Genomic DNA, 23,808 nt, shown 5'->3' on the forward strand with positions numbered 1-23,808 from the left:
ATTTATGATGGTTGGAGTGTCCCAGGGCCATGCGGTGGTGACTTTTTGCAGCCTTCTGACAAGCAAAGTCAATGGGGAAGCCAAATTCACTCAACAACTGCAGTGGTTCACTTAACAACTTACCAATGGGGCAAAACTCACTTAACAACTGTCTCACTTAGCAACAGAAATGTTGGGCTCGATTATGGTCATAAGGCAAGGACTCCCTGTATTTGGGTTTGGCTCAGCATGGTGCATGGTGATTTGTCACTTAGTATTATAGATGAATGGAACCACAATGGTTTGTCCAATAAACTATAGTCAAAACATAGTTTAGTGCAGTATACCAAGCCTGGACTGGGCTCTCATCCTGTACTATGCCACGATGCAAAGTGTTTGGTGTTGATGTTGTAAACAGTTGCATTGTACGTTAAAAAATAAGGTGTAGCAAGTTATGGGAATCTCTTCTTTCAGTTTGGTGGAAAACCAGGGGTGAAATTTAGCAGGTTCTAACAGGTTCTGGAGAACCGGTAGCAGAAATTTTGAGTAGTTCAGAAAACCGGCAAATACCACCTCTGGCTAGCCCTAGAGTGGGATGGGAATGGAGATTTTGCAATATCCTTCCCCTGCCATGCCCACCAAGCCACACCACATCCACCAAGCCACGCCCACAGAACCGGTAGTAAAAAAAAAATTGAATTTCACCACTGTGGAAAACAATTGAACTGCTTGCATCTCTAACCCAGAGATAGAAGGAGATGGATGGAGCTGTTGAGAACTATAGATTCTCACCCTGCACAGAATTTGGCCAGGAATGGGGACCAGGGTGATTCCATCCCTGACGAAGGATGGTGTAAAATGGGGGGAAGGAGGGTGTTTCCTGAAAATTCAAGGACTAGCTATGTACTTACAGGTAAATCAAGAATTCAAAAACTTTTGATTCCAAACAGGAACCCTGGGAATAATTAGCAGATGGTGAGATGGAAGAGGAGGTGGAGTAGCATATTTTCACATACCATGTCTAGGTGGAGGGGTTTGTTATTTTCATAATTCTCCCTCCCGGAGGATGTTCTATTGTTTCTGACAGCACTGGCCATGACCTGGGGAGGGAGAGCTTACGACCCATTCCCCCTCCTACAGGAGAAGCAAAGTTTTTAGATGTAATAGACGCAGCTCAGACAATCTCACAAATCCTGCTGATGAAGAATGACTTTAAGATCCTGCTTTCCCCATCCTAATCTACAAGAGGAAACAGGAAAAAGGAACTTAAAACTCCCATTGCTGAGACAGCTAAGAGCTTGCTCTAGTCCACCCCAGTATTTCAGTGAATCTGTCGCTCCTCGGTAAGCAAGTTTGCTGTGCGATGCGAAGAAAGAGCGAAGATTGAGGCTTATCCCACTGAAAGGACCTCTGGTATTTCATGAACTAAAGTATAAACTGGATGGATATACTTGGAAAAGCGTGGACATTTTTAGCACTTCTTCTTTTCTGTGGATTCAGACTTATGCTTTCAGGTAGGAGTGGTGGGGGTTTTTTTTAGTTCTTTGCAACTTCATAGTGAAGATCTCAAAATCCTTGCATTAAAATTGTTCTCTAATTGTCTATTCACTTAACTTGATACGTGACGATAAAAAGCATGTTCTTCGTTAGCCATCTTTTGATCGTTGGGATGTTTGTAAGTAATTTAAAAGAAGACTGTGGGAGACAAATGTTTATAAGTCAGATGTTTAGATTTACTTTTAGTAAGATTTGTTCTACCAAATAATTGTCTGACAAATATTTGGAATATTTGCACTTTGTTTTTGGGCACAATTTAAACAGTTGTGCTATTAGTGGTTTGATGCTGTCTCTCTTTTGATTATGATATCACTACTTTAGTTCTGTGGAAACCAAGTCTTGCATAAATACGCATTGATGACAAAATTAGCTTCCTTTGTTTACATGTTGACCAGCAGCCATATAACATTTCTTAGAATTATAATTCATGCTAACATACTAAACTCAACTTAGAATCATTTCCCATTTTAATTGTGACATTCACATGTTTAAAAAGTGTTATTTTCCTTCTTCCCCTGCCTTTAATTAATGACTATATCCCGAGTATCGTTCATTCAATAGCTTATCTCTGGCCAGCCTGCTTTTATTTTCCAAAAAAAAAGTAATGTTGCAACCAAAAAAATGATAGGAATGGAAGAAAAGAAAGCACATAGTTAAACAAATAAATATGAAATATCTACTATGCAGGTGACATGGATTCAAATTTTTCAGGTCTTTGCACAGTTCCTCATTACACTTCCATTTATATTATTAGAATAATACGGACCTATTTTTGAAGGTGTTTGTAAGGATGAAATGAGGGGAAAAAAAGCAGAAAGCATTTTGTCCGAAGTATCACAAAATCTTAGGTATAATATTTCAGTACTATTAACACTCGTCAGTTTATTTTTTAAAAAGCACCTCTATTTCTTTTATGTTTCGGTCCAAAAATTCTTGGAAAGAAAGAGTAAAATGTGTTAAAGGTTATTAAGGTCTATAATTAAGTTCATTCACTCTGGAAATACTTTATCCTTTAGGAGCCCCTGAAGAAAGGTGGAACATAAATTAAATAAATAAAGTACTAAACAATCTATATCTGGTGAAATTAAAACATGTTTCAGTCATTCGGACAACAAATATTGATTCCCTTTATATTCCAATATTAAGTTTTTAAAAAATGTGTGTGCCACTATCTACACAAGACAAAATTAACTAATTCCACGAATATCCGTAGGCTTAGCAATGCAGCATTTTCTCTTTAAATTGTAGCAGAAGGTTTAGCAGAGGGGAAGGGAAAGCCGGTATCTAAAGAGCTCTGTCCTTTCTATAAACTAAAACAATTCCTGGTCTGTTGTTAATATACACTGAGAAAAAGAAATAGAGATCATAGATTTCTTTGTTAGTTTTAATTATAAAATCCCAACGGAATGTTTTTAAGGAGGGCTTGCCATCAATAAGCAGAAAAAAGCATTCAATCTTTACTGTATGTTCCATAAATAGAGACAAGTACAAAACAAAGGGAATACATTTTTCAAGAGTTGTATACAAATTTGTATAAAAATTTAGAATGCAAAATGTAGAATGCAAATGCTGGATTTTAGAGAGAGAGAGGGAAGGAGAGAGGAAGGGAGAGAGAGAGATGGATTTAAGTCCTTTGAAAATTCTATGACTTTGAACAAATTATTTTTTATCCTCAACTTATTTTATTTTCCAAAATTAGGGAGGAGGGGAGGAAGGGGGAAGGATGCATATTATCATATCATTCTGATTTCTTTAAAAGAAGGATGAATGTATGTAAAAATTATTTTTCCACATTGAACATTCATCATATACTACTTTATTAAATGAAAGAAAAAAAAATTCTGTCCTTGCTGGTCCATTATCCACTTGTCTTCCAGGTAGATATTGTGGATTTACAACCACAATTGAGCCCAAAATTTCTGTTGCTAAGCGAGACATTTGTTAAGTGAGTTTTGTCTCATTTTACTACCTTTCTTGCCACAGTTGTTAAGTGAATCACTGCAGTTATTAAGTTAGTAACACGGCTGTTAAGTGAATCTGGCTTTCCCCATTGGCTTTGCTTATGAGAAGGTCGCAAAAGGGGATCGCATGACCCAGGGACATGGCAACTGTCATAAATATGAACCAGTTGCCAAGGCTCTGAATTTTGAACACATGATTGTGCAGATGCTGCAGTGGTCAGAAGTGTGAAAAACAGTCAGAAGTCACTTTTTTTCAGTGCTGTTTTGAACGGTCACTACATGAAGTAGTGAAAAACGAGGAGTACTGTGTTCCTGACGGTAACCGCTATCCTGGATACTAATTCTGCAGGACTAAAATCCTCTTGGCAAGTCAGGAGATGCATATTTATCCTCGTATACTAAAGAGCTGCTGACCCCCTGGCTTTGCCTGCTTTAGGTGTGTATTGGGGTCACACCCATCTCAATAGATCTGACAGCTTTCCCGCTTTTGTTCAAGTGTGATATCATGTTTCCTGGGGCAAGCGGGGAAGACAATGCGAACACGCCTTCCTCTAGATACAACAGGCGGAGTCCAGGAAAGCAGTATTGACATTCCCCGAACGGGGAAGGTATTAAGAGTGATTGCCCATTGGCAGGCTTTAAAAACTGGCTTAGCCTCGCCCCAAGTGGGGTGGGAGGGGGAAGGAAGGGGGTGAGGTTTGTTGTGGGTGTTGCTGCTTAGGAGGGCAAAAATTACTCCACCCAAGGTGGAGAACAGGCCTCTGGGTTTTACTGCCAAAAGCATTAAATGTTGCTCGCCTCCTTTTTCCTCGTGTGACCTACGGGGCCGTGTTCACTGCCAACTACCCCACCTCCCCAGAAGATGAATGCCAAGGGGACACAGAAAGAAATATTTTGTCCTTTCTATCGTAATGTAAAAAAAGTGCTATTGAATTTGGGATAAAAGTGTCCGTTAATGTAACGGTAATGCAGAGCAAACATAAGCCTGTTCTCCAGTCAGTAGTATTATAGTAGCTTTGAATCTATATACAGCACTGTGAATTTACTAATTGTTTCTAAATTTTTGTACTTACCCTGCTTTCAAAGACTAAGGGGGTTTGCAATACAACAACAATAGAGCCATTGACAACACGTAGCAAAAATTACAACCCGGTTGATCAAAATAAATACAGCAGATTGCTGTATATTTTGTACAGTTTTACAAATTGTGAACCAGATGCGGTCTCCTAAACCTCAGCAGCTGTCCTTGAGATGAAATTTGCAGGATTAGTTGAGACTGGGAAGGAGAGATGATCCAAATACCAAGCTATATAGAGCTTTATATGAACAAATGTATGACTTGAATAGGGCCTGTAGCAGTGTGGGTTGCTCCCGGTTCTGTCCCGTTCTATAGAACCGGTAGTAAAATCAGCGGGAGATTCCACCCACCCACCTGGACGTCATAAATGATGATCTGTGCATGCGCAGAAGCTTCTGTGCATGCACAGAAGCGCACACAGCCGGTTGCAAACCGGTAGTAAAGGTAAGTAGAATCCACCTCTGGCCTGTAAGTAATTATGATGATGATGTCATTCCCATGACAACTGCTATACTTACATTCTAAAGCTGAGATTGATAAAACAGCAGAAATCCACGGGTTTTCAATGAGAGGGCTGTCATTTGTCCTGATCTCAACATAATGAGAGTAAATAATAATAATAACTTGATAAATAATAGCAATAGCACTTAGGCTTATATACCGCTTCACAGTGCTTTTACAGCCCTCTCTAAGCGGTTTACAAAGTCAGCCTATTGCCCCCCACAATTTGGGTCTTCATTTTACCCACCTCAGAAGGATAGAAGCTGAGTCAACCTTGAGCCTGGTGAAATTTGAACTGCCAAATTGCAGGCAGCCGGCAGTCAGCAGAAATAGCCTGCAGTACTGCATTCTAATCACTGCACCACCATGGCTCATAACAGCTTTATTTCCAACAAATCATTGTTTTCACCTCCCTATTACTCATAAAGCAGTTTGAAACCTAGGCAGAATTGCCTTTGTTATTTGCAGATTCATTCCATCTCTCAGAACCCAGTTTCAGGTCAACAACAATCCCACAGCTGCAGCAATTTCTACCCATAACCAGAGATTCTGGAGACTTCCTCTTCATACTACATGGTTTAGAACAGAGATTCTCAACTTTTCATTTCTTAAATCCCACCTATCATTGTATAAAAGAAGCTTGGGCTGATCTTCCCAAAGGTGCTTTTTCAAGGGGCAACTGGACTTTCTGGTTTTTCTTTGAAGACATTTCGCTTCTCATCCAAGAAGCTTTTTCAGGTCTGACTGGATGGTGGGGAATGGAAGGATTTATATTCCTTGCAGACAGCTGGTCATTTGCAGTCTTTTAGGGAGTAGCTGAGGCCACATGGAGGTTTATCTGTATCATCAGGGTCATCTGAGTGGTACAAATGGGTGTAGAACCTTCTTAGAACTATTGAAAAGACTGTGTTGTAAACTGGAGATAGATGATGTCATATCCCTTTCCCTCTGTTGAGAAAGGGCTGTTCAATTTTGACATAGATGGCCTCTTTGACTCCTCTTTCAAACCAGAGATCCTTTTTTTGTTTTCATAGAGTGGCCTTTTAAATGCAGATGGACTGCTGAATCTTGCAGGATGATGGCTGACATGAAATTGGGTACCAAGAGATGGAATGATAGGAAGCAAGAATAATTCCACTAGGGAGTCAGACTGTTCATAAGAGCTGCACAACGACAACAAAACCTTTCTGTCTAATTCAAAAGAAAAGTAAATCACCTTTGACTGCAGTTTTCAATTAACTGGGGCAACTCAGAAATAAATATACTCCCAAAAGCAAGATCCTGAACTAAGAGAGAGGTTGCTGTGCTAGTCTTTAGAAACAAAACAAAAAACAAAACAAAACAAAATAAAACAATGCCTTGTAGTATTTTTAAAAATGCATACACTTTTCTGAATCATAGTCATCACTTCATCAGATACATATAAGTATACTGGTCTTGTAGGAAGGGCAGGGAAGGGAAGGGAAAAAAGAGGGAAGGGAAAGGGAAGGAAAGGAAGGAAGGAAGGAAGGAAGGCATTTACAAATTGGTACTTGCTGTGACATATCCATCTAGAGATTATCCTGACGTTTGTTAAATTGATGTCCAATTGTGCTAAATTTTCTGAGAATTCTGTTTCCTGCTTACATGTGTCTTTGCAATTGCTTCCCTCATGGATAAAAAGTGGTGATTTAATTTGGCAAAAAAAATGCCACCACAGGTTCTTGCTATATATACAAGGGTGGATACCAACAGATCCCACCATTTTTAAGAGATCATTGCTGAGCAAGGTTTGTTGCTGTTCAGATGCAGATACAGTAGAAAATATATATATATATCCTGATTGAGCTGAAACGCTTTTTGCTACCATCTGCTGCTTGTCTGGATTTGTGCTGGTAATCCTAGGTTGGTAGGCAAGAGTCAGGTACTGAAAGACAAAACTATCCATGTCCCGCAACCTCTGTGGTATCACTTAAGTATTTAATTGGGGTGGAAGATTCTATGGCACGAGCAATCTATAGATATTAACTTCTGTATATGACATTTTGGAAAAGTGTATCTGGCAGTTCTAGAACTATCCTGCATTTTCCAAAAGTCAACATAATAGCTAAATTTCTCCGTCCATTTTAAACAATTGCTTTCAGTAAATCTTTGATCAAGAAGAAAACTGAAAGGTGTTTTCTTTTTCTCATCCTCAACGTTGAAATTAGTTGCCAGTCCAGTAAGTCATTGTACTTGGAACGGATGATGTGCTGTTTTGTTCTTCAGCTCAGAGAGCAGCAAATATCTTACATTTTGCTCTGGCTTTGTGTCTTCATCTTCAGCAGCCAACTGATGAAGACAAATTAATCCATTGGACTTGTCTTGCTACATACTCCTTGCACTAAGAAAAAATTTATCTGACAAACTATGAGCTCATCTTCACATCTACATAAACATACTCCAATAATTGTTTTCATATGACATGTCTCTGTCTTCTTCATAACTCCAGCACTGAGACAGTCTAAAGCAGAGGTCTTCAAACTTGGCAGCTTTAAGACTTGTGGACTTCAACTCTCAGAATTCTCCAGCCAGCTATGCTATGCTGGCATAGCATATGAATGAATTCTGTGAGTTGATGTTCACAAGCTATGTTGGCTGGAGAATTCTGGGAGTTGAAGTTCACAGGTCTTAAAGCGGCCAAGTTTGGGGACCCGTGGTCTAAAGTTTCCTTAGTTATTCTAGTTTCAAAGTAGGATATTTTTCCCCCCTGTCTTCCTGACTATTTTTTTCCATGGATGTGATCTTGGCTACTTCATTGTTGATGAGCTTGGAGTTCTGCTCAGAAGCTGGGATCTGCCCATTTCCTGTTGGCCACTTTAGATGGTTGCAAGTAGATCCTCCCTGCTTTGAATTGTTGTACTTCTGCTGACAAGGGGTTTTGTGTAGCCATATCTGTGTGGTCATTACTTTGAAAGGTGCATTGTTTTGCCTACCCCCGATGCTACTTTGCTGACTCAAAGACTTCAAGGTGCCATCAGCCATCGTCTCCTGCTGCCGGCACAACTATCATCATTAAGGATGGAGCTTGCTTGTTCCCTGTTGCTCACTCCTGATTCTCTCCACATCACTAGTCTATGATCTGCTGCCTTAGTTTTATTTCAGAATAGCCCAACTGCAATGGTATGTAGTCTGACCTTGGGAGCAGGACAATGAGTCACAGCCAAGGGAACTGAATGGGCAGATGAAAGACATGGGCAGGGCAGGGCCAGCAGCTCAGAAGGGTCTCTAACTAGTTTTGGGGGCTGGAAAGGAGATCTGGGAAAGAAGTACAGGTAATCCTCAAGTTACGACCATAATTGAGCCCCACATAAGTTGTGACAGTCATAAAGCAGGTCGCATGTGACTTGACACAATTTTATGACCTTTTTTGTAGCAGTCACTAAACAAAGTGAACCAATTGTTCGCTAAGGGGCGGGTTTTGCCAGAAATTGGAATTAAGCTCCAGTTTTCAGAAAAAAAACATTGTAAATGGCAGTCCTCTGACTACAGAGTGCTGCAAACAGTCACAAATGTGGACTGATTGTTGAGCACCCAAAATGTGCTCGGGAAAGGGAAACTGGATCTTCGAAACTATGTCATAAATAGCTTTTTGGGAGGTCAGCTATAATTTCAAACAGTCCCTAAGCGTAGGTTGTAAGTCAAAGACTACCTGTACTTTTAGACTTGCAAGATTTTGTTAATGTAAACTTACAATAAAGTAGAATTAGCTCATCTGGTCGTGTTTCCTATCTCGTCAATCACGTAAAGTTGACATCAACTGACAAATAAGAGGCACAGAGCATTTCTGTACCTGCAGTCCTGTTTGAAGAAGGCTAAACCAGTCACTTTCAGTAGAGATAATCCTCCACTTAGAACAATTCATTTAGTGACCATTCAAAGTTACAACGGCACTGAAAAAAGTGACATGACCAGTTTTCACAGTTATGACCTTTACAGCATTCCCACAATCATGTGATACAAAACACTGGTTTGTATTTATGACCGATGAGGTGTCCCAAGGTCACATGTTCCCCTTTTGCGACTTTCTGAGAAGCAAAGTCAATGGGGAAGCCAGATTCACTTAACAACCGGGTTACTAACTTATCAGCTGCAGTGATTCACTTAACAACTGAGGCAAGAAAGGTTTTAAAACGGGGCAAAACCCACTTAACAAATGTCTCACTTAACCAAGAAAGGGAGACATTAACAAGAAATCCTGGGGTCAATTGTGATTGTAAGTTGAGGACTACCTGTGTATCTACCTCCACATCCTGTCCCCGTATCATCATATATTAAGGAATATGATTAGCAGGTGCTTTTTCTACCAACAAGGAGGAGGAATAACAAAAAGGGGAAACTACCAATCACTTTCCTAAATTTGTAAGGCCTGTACCTTTTGCTAGCCTCATTCCTGAGGCAGAATGAACATCATCAGTAAAGGCAACACGAAGTATGCAGGCATCCATTTCTGTTTTACTAGATTTGCTGTCTGGATCATGTCAGGATTTTAAGAAAGGATAAGAAGCAAATGTAATGAGATGAGTACAGTAATGCAGGTCTGCAGAACATAAATAGTTGATGAATCTATGCAGTCAGGAAATAGTCCCCAACCAAGTTTTTAGGTAGTTTTGCTACCTGGCTGTATATGGTATAAACTTTTTTTTTAAATCCAGATTTTGTAAAATTTATTTTTGTTTAGATGCTAGGAGGATATTCTTTCCCATCCCCTGAAAACAAAAGCAGTATAAATTAAAGCAGCACAAAGCTGCTAATCGTGAGGAACTTTACATCAGATCTATAAATAGTTAACCAACCGGAGTATGTTTTTCCTCCTATTTTTAATTAGAAACTTTCTCCCTTTTTTAAAGATATTAGGCCTGTGAAGCCGGCTGAGTGACTTTGGGCCAGTCACTCTCTCTCAGCCCAATTCCCTACACAAGGTTGTTGGTGTGGGGAAGATAGGGGGTAGGAAGGAATATTTCGAAACTTCATCCGTCTTCAGTTACTTATAAAGTAATAAAGGTGGGATAAAGATGTCATAAAATAAATAAACAATGTGGAGAATGCATGTCTTCTTCTTTGATAAGGTATTGAATGATCATGACTTTCATGAGGTCCTCTGATGCTAAAATTATTTAGCAAAAGGAAAGCACCAGGAGAACAGGAGGCAAATGAAGATCGATGCGAAGGAAACCTTTTTCCACAGAATTATTCCAGGCATCAGAATAATCTTAAATTCCCAAGCAAGTCTCTTGGCACCATTTCTACATAACTCTGAGAGAAGAAAGAGATAAAGGAGATAGAAACTAGTGGCAGAAGCCAATGCTTGTGAGAAACTTCTACGAATGTGCTTTGCTCTGAATTCAACCCATAATTAATACATACTAGAAACTGACATGCCAAGGCATTAGTGTTAAAAAAAACAACCATAATGGCTGTGATAACTTCAGCCAGAGCATTTATATGTGATTTTCTTTCAGTGGACAATTCTGTCTAAAGTGTTTACAGTAATGCTTGGCCTGCTCTTCTCAGAAAATGTTCCACCTCTATTAGACAATGCAAATTATCTTGGTTGCCTTTGGGTCAGTAGGAGTAGCAACTATAAATTTGTTTCAATGTAATTAATTCCCCTCAGGCTTTAAAGCAGTGGTGAAATTCAATTTTTTTTTACTACCAGTTCTGTGGGCGTGGCGTGTGTTGTGTGACTTGATGGGCGTGGCTTGGTAGGCGTGGCAGGAGAAAGGATACTGCAAAATCTCCATTCCCTCCCCACTCCTGGGGGAAGGATATTGCAAAATCTCCATTCCCACCCCACTCTGGGGCCAGCCAGAGGTGGTATTTGCCGGTTCTCTGAACTACTCAAAATTTCCACTACCGGTTCTCCAGAACCTGTCAGAACCTGCTGAATTTCACCCCTGCTTTAAAGGCAAAAATATTGACATATAAAAGCTGCCTCCACGCTTGGATGAGAGCCCACAACTAAATGTCTGTAGTAAACCCCAATCTTGTTGAGACTAGGAATCAAAAATGTTATATTTTAAAAGACTGCATCTACGTTGCTTCATTAATTATTTCAAAATTAAGCAAAAGCAAAACTTTCTCCATGTCATGTCATCAGCCTGTGCCATTTGTCTAATGACTCCAGTTTCTGTTTGTTAAGTATGATGATTATTGGTTAATCATCACTGATAACAGAAGAATTGTAGGAATAAAATATGGTTTATCAAAAGAAAGAAAGAAAACACAAAGCTCTCTTTACCTAACCTCATTCAATTTCAGGAAGCTCCTTGCTAATTTGATACCTCCTACAGCCTTTCTCCACTGCTGAGTTAAAGTATTCTTTGCCAATGAATTGGCAGAAAACTCTAGATTTGAAATCCGCTGCCCCATCTTGCTTTACTGTATCTATTGAGATATATTACCATTTGGTGTTGCCTAAACTAGGCACATGCTAGCAGCTTATGATAAGCAAAGCAACGCTGATTCCTTCAGCTTTGCTGTCTTCCTTCTTTTAGACATCACCATCCACTTGGTTAAATGTGGATGCCATTAATCACGGCACTGCCATTAGTAACAGGGTCTGGCTACAGGACTCTGCTATTTCTAGGCTTTGGTTTAATGTGAGGTGAATAAAATTAAGAAAACAAAAACATATTTGAATCGTGTGAGTTGAGCCACAAGGAGCACTTTTACTCAGAACTTTCCCCCCTTTATTAAGCTTTTGCTCAACTTAATTTGACTTCTGATGATTTCGTGGAGTTGTACATGTAGGGTTTTTTGACAAAAGAGTAGAAGTAGTTCTCCATTTTCAACTTTGCAGGTTGGCTTTTGCAGCCTTAGAAGTTCTGGGATTTCTAAGCACTCTCCATCTAAATCCTGACCAAGCTCAATTCTACTTTGCTTTTTATGGGTCCACTGAGGATAAAAGACCAACATAAAGAAGTTGTTGTGGCCCGCCAGCGGCCTGCGCGGATCATGGCTGATCTCGACGACGAGGAGGCTGGTGTGGGGTTGCGCCAGCAGCCTGCGCAGCCGGCGCTCGCATTGGACAGTGAGGAGGCTGAAGAGGATGTGGTGCCAGAGGCAGAGACTCAGCCAGGGCCTTCAGAACCTCCAGAGGCTCCTTCAAGTGGAGAGAGCGAACTGGAGGAGTCTCTCCTCAATGCTTGAGCACACAGGGCTGCCAAAAGGCAGGAGTGGCTACTCAGGAGGAGGAGGTCTACTTGAGAGTAGGGCTTGAGGATAATTGGCCACTCCCTTAGCCTATTTAAGTCGCACGCAGCTAGTGCGTTCTTGCTGGAAACAACTCGTATTATTATCAGAGTATTTTGGTTTATCATATCTTGTTTTCTGGGCTGGTTGCCAACCTTTGCTGGTCTTGTTTATTCTTGCTACTTAATAAATTTGATAAGGACCGTTGGTGTGTGTCAATATCCTCGGAAATCCAGAGCTGGAGCAGAACAGAAGTAAAATTAAATGGATCCTTCAAATTGTTTTTTTCTTTTGTTGCAGGCAATGCAGAGACAGCATTTGATTTGATATTGATCAACTCACTCCCTACTGTGGCCGATTCAGAGACATCACTAATTTGTATTGCATCTCGATGGTGTTCCCTGGACTCTGTTAAAATTGGGCGAGATTATGATGCCTTAATGAGCCAGAATCGAAATCCCTTGGCGGTGGCTGAGGATGAAACGAGAGGGATAGCAAAAAAAGTGATATGGCAAAGGGAAAAGTCTGGGGAAAGCATTGGAGCATACTTTTGTGAAGGAAAATTCAAAGATAACACGAAGATGATATATACGATGAAGATGCAACGAACAGGTACTTTGTGCTATTATAAGCAGAGCTGTGCCAAGTCCCACTGCAAATACATGTTTGAAAATGGATTTTAGTAACCAGATAATTAATTGATTGATTGATTGGTTGTCATCAAGTCAGTATTGACTCTTAGTGACCATTCAGATAGATCCTCTTTAGGGTTTTGGCTATTGGAGACAAATAATAAAATTCCATATGGGGACATAGGTGCAGATATGAATATCCTTTACAATTGTCACAAGTTCCAAACTGGACTATTTGGGCTACAAGATAAATCATTATTTTGAGTAACAAAATAAGAGGTCAAGTTTATCTCAATCTGCAGGTAATGTCAGAGTTGTCAAGAAAAGCGGTGGGGGAATAGCAATAGCACTTAGACTTATATACTTCACAGTGATTTACAGCATTCTCTAAACAGTTTACAGAGTCAGCATATTTCCCCCAACAGTTCTCATTTTGCTGACCTCAGAAGGATGAAAGGCTGAGTCAACTTTGAGCTGGTGAAACTGCTGACAGTGGGCAGAATTAGCCTGCAATACTGCATTCTAACCACTGTGCCACCATGGCTCTGATGCATAGAGGCAGCAGAATGGGGAGTACCTCTTTAGCATCAATTCTTTGAGCCTCTCTTGTTTCTCCCTCCCCGTTATATGTCCTCTTGATTCATGTGAGTACTATCCAATAAGCAAAACAGTGTCTTCCTCCTTTGCGGGTTACATCTCCATTCCGCTGGCTCTATGGATCAGCCATCTCAAGATCAGGTTTTGACAGATGGCTACACCTATGGGTCTAGCCATCTGTCAAATATTGCCTCCTCCCTTGAGGAGAAGAATTGGTGATCACTTTTTTTTTAATTGCCAGGTGATGACAAAGGACTCCACCACCTTAAGCCCTGTCACATTAAAACTAAGAGGGCCCAGCATGTTAAAATTAGTGATTGGCCTTGTTGCTGATATTCTTTTGTGCTAACTCATGGACAGGCAGAAAACACATTAATGCAACCATGGCAGAGGTGGGTTTCAGCAGGTTCTGACCAGTTTTGCAGAACCGGTAGCGGATATTTTGAGTAATTCGGAGAACCGGTAGTAAAAATTTTGACTGGCCCCTCCCCCATCTATTCTCTGCCTCCCGAGTCCCAGCTGATCAGGAGGAAATGGGAATTTTGCAGTAACCTTCCCCTGGAGTGGGGTAGAAATGGAGATTTTACAGTATCCTTCCCCTGCCACGCCCACCAAGCCACGCCCACAGAACCGGTAGTAAAAAAATTTGAAACCCACAACTGAACCATGGGGAAGAATCCAGTATGAGACAAAACAAGATAATTTTTCAAATGTCCATAAACATCCAAATCTAAACCTCTTAAATGTCAATTTCAATGGAAATAGAAATTTTAGACTGGATAACTGAATAGTGGATAATCCTGTAGCCAAAATGCTGCTTCCTTTGGAATGTACCTTACAGTCAGTACAATGGCAACCCCTGCTTTAGATTAAGCATTAAAATTTAAAATGTAAATGTTAAATAAATAAATAAATAAATAAATAAATAAATAAATAAATAAATAAAATGTTGCTTCAAAACTCTTTTATATGGTTTTTGCATGTTGGCTCATGAATTAAATATTGTGTTTATGGTAATAAAATTCTAAAAATAGAGTTCTTTCTAATCATCCAAAACATCAAGGCTTTCTTTGTTAAAACATGCAAGGGATTCTGTGTGTGTGTAGTTAAATATCTGACTGTCTAGGACCAAAATAGTCTCATAAACCTCTCGCCCTTTCCTGTAGCGATTTCTGGAATTTTGTTGCATATCCGTTTGTACTATATTTTGAAACGTGTTTATAGATGTTTTGACTCCTTGGTGTACTTCAAAATTTGTCCGAGAAATGTAATATATTTGATTAAAATTCTATCCAGTATGATTTCCTCAGTTCTAACTGTATAAATTATAATAGAGTCCTGGGCTACACAGTTATTCTCCATAAGAAAAAGCTGGTTTTCCTACTGTCAGTTATTCCCATTGCATTTCAGTGGAAATGGACCAGTGGTGGGTTTCAAATTTTTTTACTACCGGTTCTGTGGGTGTGGCTTGGTGGGTGTGGCTTGGGAAGGATACTGTAAACTCTCCATTCCCTCCCCACTCCAGGGGAAGGATACTGTAAAATATCGATTCCCTCCCCAATCTGCAAAATCCCCATTTCCTCCCAATCAGCTGGGACTTGGGAGGCAGAGAATAGATGGGGGCAGGACCAGTCAGAATTTTTACTACCGGTTCTCCAAACTACTCAAAATTTCCACTACCGGTTCTCCAGAACTGGTTAGAACCTGCTGAAACCCACCTCTGAAATGGGGATTCTAAATGGGGATTATAAACCAAATTGAATTCATGGTTTATCACTCTCAATGATAAGATCACCCTCAGGCTTATTAGGAGAATGCCAAACTGGGAGCCTCAGTTCAATTTCCTTTTTCTAGTGAGATTTTGTTATTATTACTACAGAAGCTCCAAACGGAGGCTACTGAGCAGTGTACAGCAACAGGCCTTCTTATGAAATAATGAGGAATTTCCTGACAGTGAACTTACAATATATATTGTAAGGAGGCAAGGAGCTCTTGGGCAGGAGGTTGGACTAGAAGACTTCCAAGCAGTGGTGGGATTCAGCCAGTTCGCGCCACTTCGGGAGAACCGGTTGTTAATTTTCTGAGCAGTTTGGTGAACTGGTTGTTGGAAGAAATCATTAGGGCAGAGAACTGGTTGTTAAATTATTTGAATCCCACCACTGCCTCCAAGATCTTTTCCATCCCTATGATTCCATATATGATAAGAAATATTAACACTTTATTATTATTAAATAATACAGTATTAAAGAGACGTGGTGGCACAGTGGTTAGAATGCAGTATTGCAGGCTAATTCTGCTGACTGCTGGCAGTTCGATTCTCACTGGCTCAAGGTTGACTCAGCCTTCCATCCTTCCGAGGTCAGTAAAATGAGAATCCAAATTGTTGGGGGCAATATGCCGACTCTGTAAACCACTTAAAGCACTATGAAGCGGTATATAAGTCTTAAGTGCTATTACTACTGTCCTGTGATATCATAAACACTTGACACCCTGAAGTTTCTTAATGCAGTTTCCTCTCACTTCCTTCAAAATTGTTGTGATGGACAATCCTTCTGTGTCAAAGTGCACAATTCTGTAATAATTCAGCTTTTTTTAAGTGGGTGGCCTTCATATGAGGTTTGTAATGTCAGAACTCCTTGTCAGAGGTGCCTCCAGTGCTCATGGTGGATATCTTGATCGAGGTTTAGATAAGATATCTTGATTGAGGTTTAGATCCTGGCATCAAGTAGCATCCCAATAAATATTTGTCAAGTTATTTTTGAAAGTGGAATGGTGCAGGCTTCAAGGCAGTGGACTATGGTTGGAAAAAACCAAACCTAGTTAAATGCCAGAAACCCCTCAGCAAACTTTGGTTCCCAGTTTAAGATGTCAAGCAAGCTGCTCCTGCTACAAAGCCTGGTTATTGTTCTTTCCTGAATGAGGAATCCAAGCCATTTGTAAACAAATGAATTACTCAAATATAGGCCACAGACTAAAAATACATTGGAATGGAGCCCATGGAAGAATGTGGATTCCTCTGCCTTCTAACAATGCAGTGAGGCAAAGAGCCGATTGATAAATTAAACTAGTGATACAAAAGGAATAAAGCTCCAAAGTGGGAGGGAGATCCAAAAAGAGAGAAGAGAAGAGAAGAGAAGAGAAGAGAAGAGAAGAGAAGAGAAGAGAAGAGAAGAGAAGAGAAGAGACCCCAGGAAGATCTTCTTTGGAAATAAAGTATGCATATGTGTTTGTGTGCATATATGCATATCTATGTTAAGCATTTATTTAACATTTACACACATATATCCAGGGGTGGGTTCTACTTACCTTTACTACCGGTTCGCATCGTGCCTGCGCGTGCTCACTTCGCTCGCACCCACGCATGCTCTTCTGCGCATGTGCAGATCACCTATGATAACATCCGGGTCAGTGGGTGGAGCCTCCCGCTGGTTTTACTACCGGTTCTTGCGAATTGGTCTGAACCGGGGGCAACCCACCACTGTATATATCGGTTACCCATACAGAATCAATCAAAAAGATTTACACATACTTTGCTAGAGAGACGTTGCATGAGAATGGGCTCCCAGCACGAGTCCGAAAGCTTGAAACCTCTGGTTCCAGTGACCGACCCAGATTGGATCTTGCAACATTATCCTGGGACAGGTATATTCACCTTCATTTGGGAAAAAGATTTATAGCTAAAATCTGCAAGGTTGGCTTGTAGAATTCATTTGTCCCCTTTGGGGATCATTTTCAAATAGAACATTACTACATTCTTTTTCATGAATCAACCATCTCTGAATACATAATTGTGTTACACAGTTTTCCCCCCTATTACAATATGTCATTATTCTAATTTCCATGGTGGAAGATTTACTAAGAAAGAACAGATCCATAATCTGTTTTGTTTTATTTTTATTTTAGCTTCGTTCCTACCAGTCGCCTTAACCATTACAGCAAACAAGGGCGAAGTTGTCAACATTTCCTTCATCAGAAAGGTTTTTAATGAAGAAGACGCAGTAATCTACAAAAATGGTATTTGTGCTTTTTTCTTTCCTTTCTGGATAATACTGTACAAGTAGTCTTCAATTTAGGTTGGTCATTTAGTGACTATTTTAAGTTACGACAGACTCCCCCAAAGCTACTTAAGACCTGGTTAGAGCCATTGCAGTGTTCCTGCTGTTGTTCATCATTACGACCAACCGCAGGGATGCTCCATCCCTTCCCGCCCCCCTCATTATCTCCCCATGGAGGCCTTGGGCCTGGTCCCAATTTGGCCATTCAGCAACTTAAGGGAGCTGTGCAGCAGAAGCTATCAGTGCAGGGGAAGTTGTTAAGAGCTTGTAGGGCAAGGCCTTCTTCCCACACAGCCACCCAGGGACTTGCAGAACCCAACCTGCTCCTCAGCCAGCTCCAGGGCCCAGCAGCACCCAAATCTACCTTTCTATTTTTTGCAGAGGTGCCCAGCTGATATGATGCAATGCGATACCATACAATGTGATGCAATGTGATGCAATGCAGTGCCATGCCATGCAAGGCTCAGCTTTCCTACAGAGGCCCATCTTGTGGCAACCTCGTGCTATTGTTAAAAGTCTTTGGACTGTCTCAGTCATCCAGGTCATGGTTGTCCCAAAGGTGCTTTTTCAGGAGGCAATTGGACTTTCTGGTGTTTTTGCTTTGAGGACACAGATAAACCTCCAAATGGCCTCAACAACTCTCTAAAAGGATGCAAATGACCAGCTGTCTGCCTGAGATATAAGTCCTTCCATTCCTCACCATCCCATCAGAGCTGAAGAAGCTTCTTGGATGAGAAGTGAAACGTCTTCAAAGAAAAAAACAAGAAAGTCCAGTTGCCTCCTGAAAAAGCACCTTTGGGACATTCATGCTATTGTGCAAGCTGGTATGAGTAGTCCTCGGTTTACCACAACCATTGAGCCCCAAATCTCTGTTGTTAAGTGAGACATTTGTTAAGTGAGTTTTGTCCCATTTTACGACCTTTCTTGCCACGGTTGTTAAATGAATCACTGCAGTTGATAAGTTAGTAATCCGGTTGTTAAGTGAATCTGGCTCCCCCATTGACTTTGGTTGTGAAAAAGTCGCAAAATGGGATCATGTGACCTTAGGACACAGCAACGGTCATAAATACGAACTAGTTGCCAAGCATCTGAATTTTGATCACATGACCATGGGGATAATGCAAAGGTCATAACTATGAAAAACGCTCATAAGTCACATTTTTCAGTGCCGTCGTAACTTTGTATGGTCACTAAATGAACTGTTGTAACTGTTGTAACTACCTGTACTATTGTTAAGAGCCTGTAGGGGGCTCCTTTTGTCGATAGAGTTTGAGGAGCCTCCTTAAAAAAATGGAGCCCCCTTCAGGCTCACAAAGAATAGTACATGTTGTAGAACAATTTGTGGTTGTCTTGAGGCAACCTGTGTAGAAAAACTGAACCTCACAATCAGGGGTGGGATTCAGAAATTTTACCAACCGGTTGCTCTGTCCGGTTGCTGGGTGTGGGTGTGGTGGGCGTGGCCTACTTGGCCTCCTGCACCATGGTGGGGGCATTTTTACCCTCTCCAGACTCCGGAGGCTTTCCTCAAGCCTCCGGGAGGGTGAAAACAGCCTCCCCTGGGCTCCGGAGGCCCTCCGGAGGCCAGAAATGGGCCCATTTTCAGACTTCCGGAACTTCCGGTAGGCATGTTTTTCACCCTCCCAGAGCCTCCAGGTGGGCCCTGCACTTACCTGGCATCCAAAATAGGCTGCATGGAGACTCCTAGGAGGGGCAGGGTGGGGTGGGCGGGGTCAGCCAGTCCTTGAAACAACTGGTTCGGCAAACCAGATTTATTTATTTATTTATTTATTTATTTATTTATTTATTTATTTATTTATTTATTTATTTATTTATTTATTTCTGCCCTTTTCCGGAGACTCAGGGTGGCTTACAATGTGTTAAGCAATAGCCTTCATACTTTTGTATATACCTGCTTAGTAGGGCTTTCGGGGCCCCCCTAAGCGGTGTTCTTTTTTATACAAAGTCAGCTTATTGCCCCCACAAACCGGGTCCTCATTTTACCTACCTCAAAAGGATGGAAGGCTGAGTCAACCTTGAGCCTGGTGAGATTCGAACTTGCAGTAATTGCAGGCAGCTGGTGTTACTTAACACTGCTTTAGTCTGCTGCGCCACCAAGGCTAGATTAAAATTAACATCCAGATTGCCCGAACCAATCCAAACCGGCTGAATCCCACCCCTGCTCACAATACAGCAGCTCCTGCTGTCCAGCTTTCAACTCCTTTGGGTGGCTAAGTGGCCCGATTAGAAGCAGAATAAGTCATGCCAGAGTCCTAAATGGCATGGAGCAGAGTACAGGATGCCTTGGGAGGTGAAGAAAACTTTCGGAGGCCCAAGGCAGTTGGGTCTAGGCTTGCACTCCACTCCACTATACCTCCCAAGGCTTCCCTCACCCCTGACGCACCCTGTCTTCTGCTTAACAACCTGTGCTTTTGTTTAATGACTGCATCAGGGAGAACAGGGGGTAGGAGTCATTAAGCAAGGCTGTGTCACTTAATGGCTGTCACTGCTTACAAATATAAGGGGCAATACAGTCATAAGTCAAGAACTACCATGTACCTGACCAATTAGAAGCCTGCAATGTTTATTCTGTGCTATGGGAAAACTCATCACCATTATTAACTACATGTGGGGATGAAGTGGGGTGAAATAAATCCTTATGATGATGACAAGCCTCTTCATAGAGTACATACCTCACACATTCCTTAGTCTTGTTGTGAACATATTGTGGGAAAGGTGAGGCAGCCACTTAACTGTACACCTTTGCCAAATATCTATCTAAAATAGGGGTTCTTAATCTGGGAGAATTTGGGAGACCATAGATAGAGTTCAGAGAGTGTATGACACCAGATGGGGAGAAAGTACAACTTCTATATTCACTCATCTCTAGTGAAATTTAGGTTTTCATTCCATAATGTATATAGGCAACAAAATAATCTATGACCTCAGGGTTCCAAAACTATTAACTTCAATATATCTTATTATCTAAAGTTATTATACCCTGAAAAGGTTATTTATATAATGGCTGATAAAGAAGCACATACATTACTACTTATTGTAATTTTTTAATACATTGATAACTGTATTTTAAAATAATAGTTTTGTTTTGTAATCTGTGTGTTTCATTTTATGCATTTAGATGCATTTTTCTGAAAAGAGGTTCATAAACTTCACCAACTCTCCACATTGAACCAGAACCTTGATCTAAAACAAGCCAACATATCTTTACATCCCACTCCAGCTACATCCTATCAAAAAAGCAGCAATTGGGTCAAATTAGTGTTGAATCTATGATTTATGGTGATTGTATTTTATGATTATGATTATCACTTGTTGCTTGTATGCACATTGCGAGCTTATGCACCGGAGACAAATTCCTTGTTTGTGCCAATCACACTTGGCCAATAAAGAATTCTAATTCTAATTCTAAATTAAAATGTACAATCTTCATGGTGGAAGAATGATATAGTAGCTAATTAAAATGATTAAGGTGACAATCTGGAAATCTCAGATTGGATAACTGGATACCACCTAACCAGACGTATTAGAAGAAAAAGATCCAAGTTGCAAAGGGTTTTATTTTGTACTTCAAATGTTAATTGATCTGCACATAAACCAAGAAGTGTTTTAACCTGAGCAGTAGCAACAATTAGATATAGTAGCTCCCCTATCTGCATGCGAAAGGAAATAAGAAAAATCACAAATGTTCCATTTTATCCGTGCTCATTGTTTCATACATTCAAAATATTAGTAAAGCTTTTAGATGTCAAGTGATGAATGTGTGCTATGGAAAATCAGTTGAAGACGTGTTCCCATTGTTCTCAGAAGGCAGCCTCATTGGTTGATCCACATCTTCAATTTGGATTTTTCTTTCCATTGCAGGTACATTTATATATTCTGTTCTCAAGCAAGTTCCAGAACTGCTAACAATACCCCTGTCTTCAGTTCACCTTGATAATGCAGGAGTTTACTCAGCCAGATACATAGGAGGAAGCCATTTCACTTCAGCCTACACTCGATTGATCGTACGAAGTAAGATTTGATCAACTCCTTAAACAGAAAGCTAAAACAGGAATCCTTTGGCCTTTACTCATAGGATGTTCTTTTAACACTGAGTCACGGATAGAGATATTATCTGCCTCTGGGGTTCTGCTACAAGCAAGCTGAAATACTGCCAACTTTTTTTTTTTAAACTTAAAAAGTATGCTTAAACTGGTCAGTTTCATTTGGAAGAAAATACATCATAAAATGCCAGTCTGAAACATGCTGCTAATTTGGATCATGGTGCCAGGCCACCTTACGGCTGAAAACTGCTTCTCCATATCTCACTCTATCATTCTTTTGAGGTCTTTTTTTTTTTTAATTATTTTCTTTTAGTACAAACATTTCATCTTTCATTAAACAGTGTGTCATCTGAGTACAAATATTTTGTGCAATAACAATTAAAGTTTACAACCATGTTCATTATTTATATCTATTCTTAGATTTATATTAATACATAACCTACCTCCTATTTATAGCATTTCTTTTTTTAGCTTATTTAATTTTATAATACGTTTCCATATTTCACTCCTCTGCTATTATTTCTAATTTTCATATTTAATCTCTAACCATATTATTGATAAAATAACTCCCATATACTATAATAGTCAGATTCTTCCTTTCCTTTAATTGCAAGTGTTAATCTATTCATTTCTGCACATTCTAATATTTTCTTAATCACATTCTCATCCTCAATCTTTTGAGGTCTTGAGCAAGCTATTTCTTGCACATCTGGCTTTTTACAGCATAGCTCTGGAGAGGTTTAGAGAGCTCTGGTACAGCTAAGGAAAGAGACACATCAAGATTTTTTTCCCAAACAAAAATGTCTAGTTTAAATCTGATTTCCCTCCAAAGTAAAAACCAGTTAACTTGCAGTTTTATTCACTTTCAGCTAAATATATTTTTACCCACCCATTGGTTTTACTCACCAAACCCTCAGAATTACTTTCAGGCTATCCAACATCCTCACTCTTACCATTCTCAAAAGCCCCAGGATAGATAATCCTCCATTTATGACCAGAACTGAGCCCAGAATTACAACGGTAAATCATACCAGTCATTAAGTGGGTCCATCACATGGCTGACCTGATTTTATGATTTTTTTGTGCAGCAATTGTTCAATGACTCTGCAGTTGTTAAGCAAACCTATTGTCTGTAATGGGTGTTTTTTGCTGGAAACAAGAAGTAAACACTGGCTTCTGGCAAAAAAAAAAAAAGTCATAAATTGCAGTTATGTGACTGCAGAATGCGCCAAATGCAAGTAGTTTGTTGAGCATTACCTGGCAAGCATGGCCAGGAGATGGGCTGTCAGAATTTTGAATACAGTTTGTAAGCAACTTTTGGGGAGGTCTGTTGTAACTTTAAATGGTTGCTAAGCAACCAATCGTAAGTCAAGCACTACCTGTATTACCCACAAGCCTACCAGGGTCCCCTCCAACTAACTGGTGGGCCTGCAAAAATTGGCAACTAGTCAGTGCTTGACGTCTCATGTTTTCCTCATTCCATTTGATTTTTGTGGGAAGAAAATAGTGCTGCACGTCTGAAACGCAGCAAGTTGCCACAATGCCTTGCTTTTGGTGGGGAAGAAGGACAGTCAGGAAGCTGGAAGGCAAACCTTCCTGTCAGTGGGGAAACAGCCAATCCTGCAGCTCCACTGTTAACACTCAAAACTGTCTTCTCAGTTGGAACCCTGAAGCTTTCTTAAGCTGAGTATTAATAGGTGAAGCTTCGGAAGAACTTCTGAAAAGTGATATTTTAATGAGGGTAGTTTGTCCATCCAACATCAACATAAACCGGATGTGTGGACTTTGCAGCCAATAAACTCAACCTTAGCCTATTCGGTCAAACTTGGTTACCCAAAAGAAGCTTAATAAGCCTCTCATTTTATTGCCCAATAAAGAGATACAGGAGTGAAGTAGGGCAGTAGATTTCAGGCCACCCTCGCAGATTGTGTTATTCTGGGTAATTTAGACCTGGTACACACATCAAATTTCTTGAGTTAAGAGGAAATTATGCAATCTGAGTTATGAAAATTGTGTTTTGAAGACCACACCCAGCAGTGATTGACCGGGCTAAATGAATTCATTGAGATAGCATACATTATGTTCTTCCAAATATTTGTCATCCCCTGTATTTGGCTTCCTGTTTTTGTTCTTTAATCTTGATTGTTGTTAGTCTTTCAGTTGCCAGCATGTCTT

The 23,808-nt window shown here is 40.3% G+C and overlaps 1 protein-coding gene across 1 annotated transcript in view; it reads left to right on the top strand.

Annotated features, from left to right (window-relative positions):
• Positions 1 to 1,019: 1,019 nt before the first annotated feature.
• Positions 1,020 to 23,808, top strand: part of TEK (TEK receptor tyrosine kinase) — a 61,859-nt gene continuing 39,070 nt past the window's right edge. The window contains exons 1-4 of the mRNA XM_034410548.3: positions 1,020 to 1,493; positions 12,589 to 12,900; positions 17,421 to 17,531; positions 21,452 to 21,601. Of these exons, the coding sequence (XP_034266439.2) occupies positions 1,421 to 1,493; positions 12,589 to 12,900; positions 17,421 to 17,531; positions 21,452 to 21,601 (646 nt within the window). The 5' untranslated portion in view covers positions 1,020 to 1,420. The remainder of the gene's footprint in view (positions 1,494 to 12,588; positions 12,901 to 17,420; positions 17,532 to 21,451; positions 21,602 to 23,808) is intronic.

This window comes from Pantherophis guttatus, chromosome 2, assembly GCF_059756535.1.
Source record: "Pantherophis guttatus breed Tessera chromosome 2, ASM5975653v1, whole genome shotgun sequence".
In the NCBI taxonomy this organism is placed as follows: domain Eukaryota; kingdom Metazoa; phylum Chordata; class Lepidosauria; order Squamata; family Colubridae; genus Pantherophis; species Pantherophis guttatus.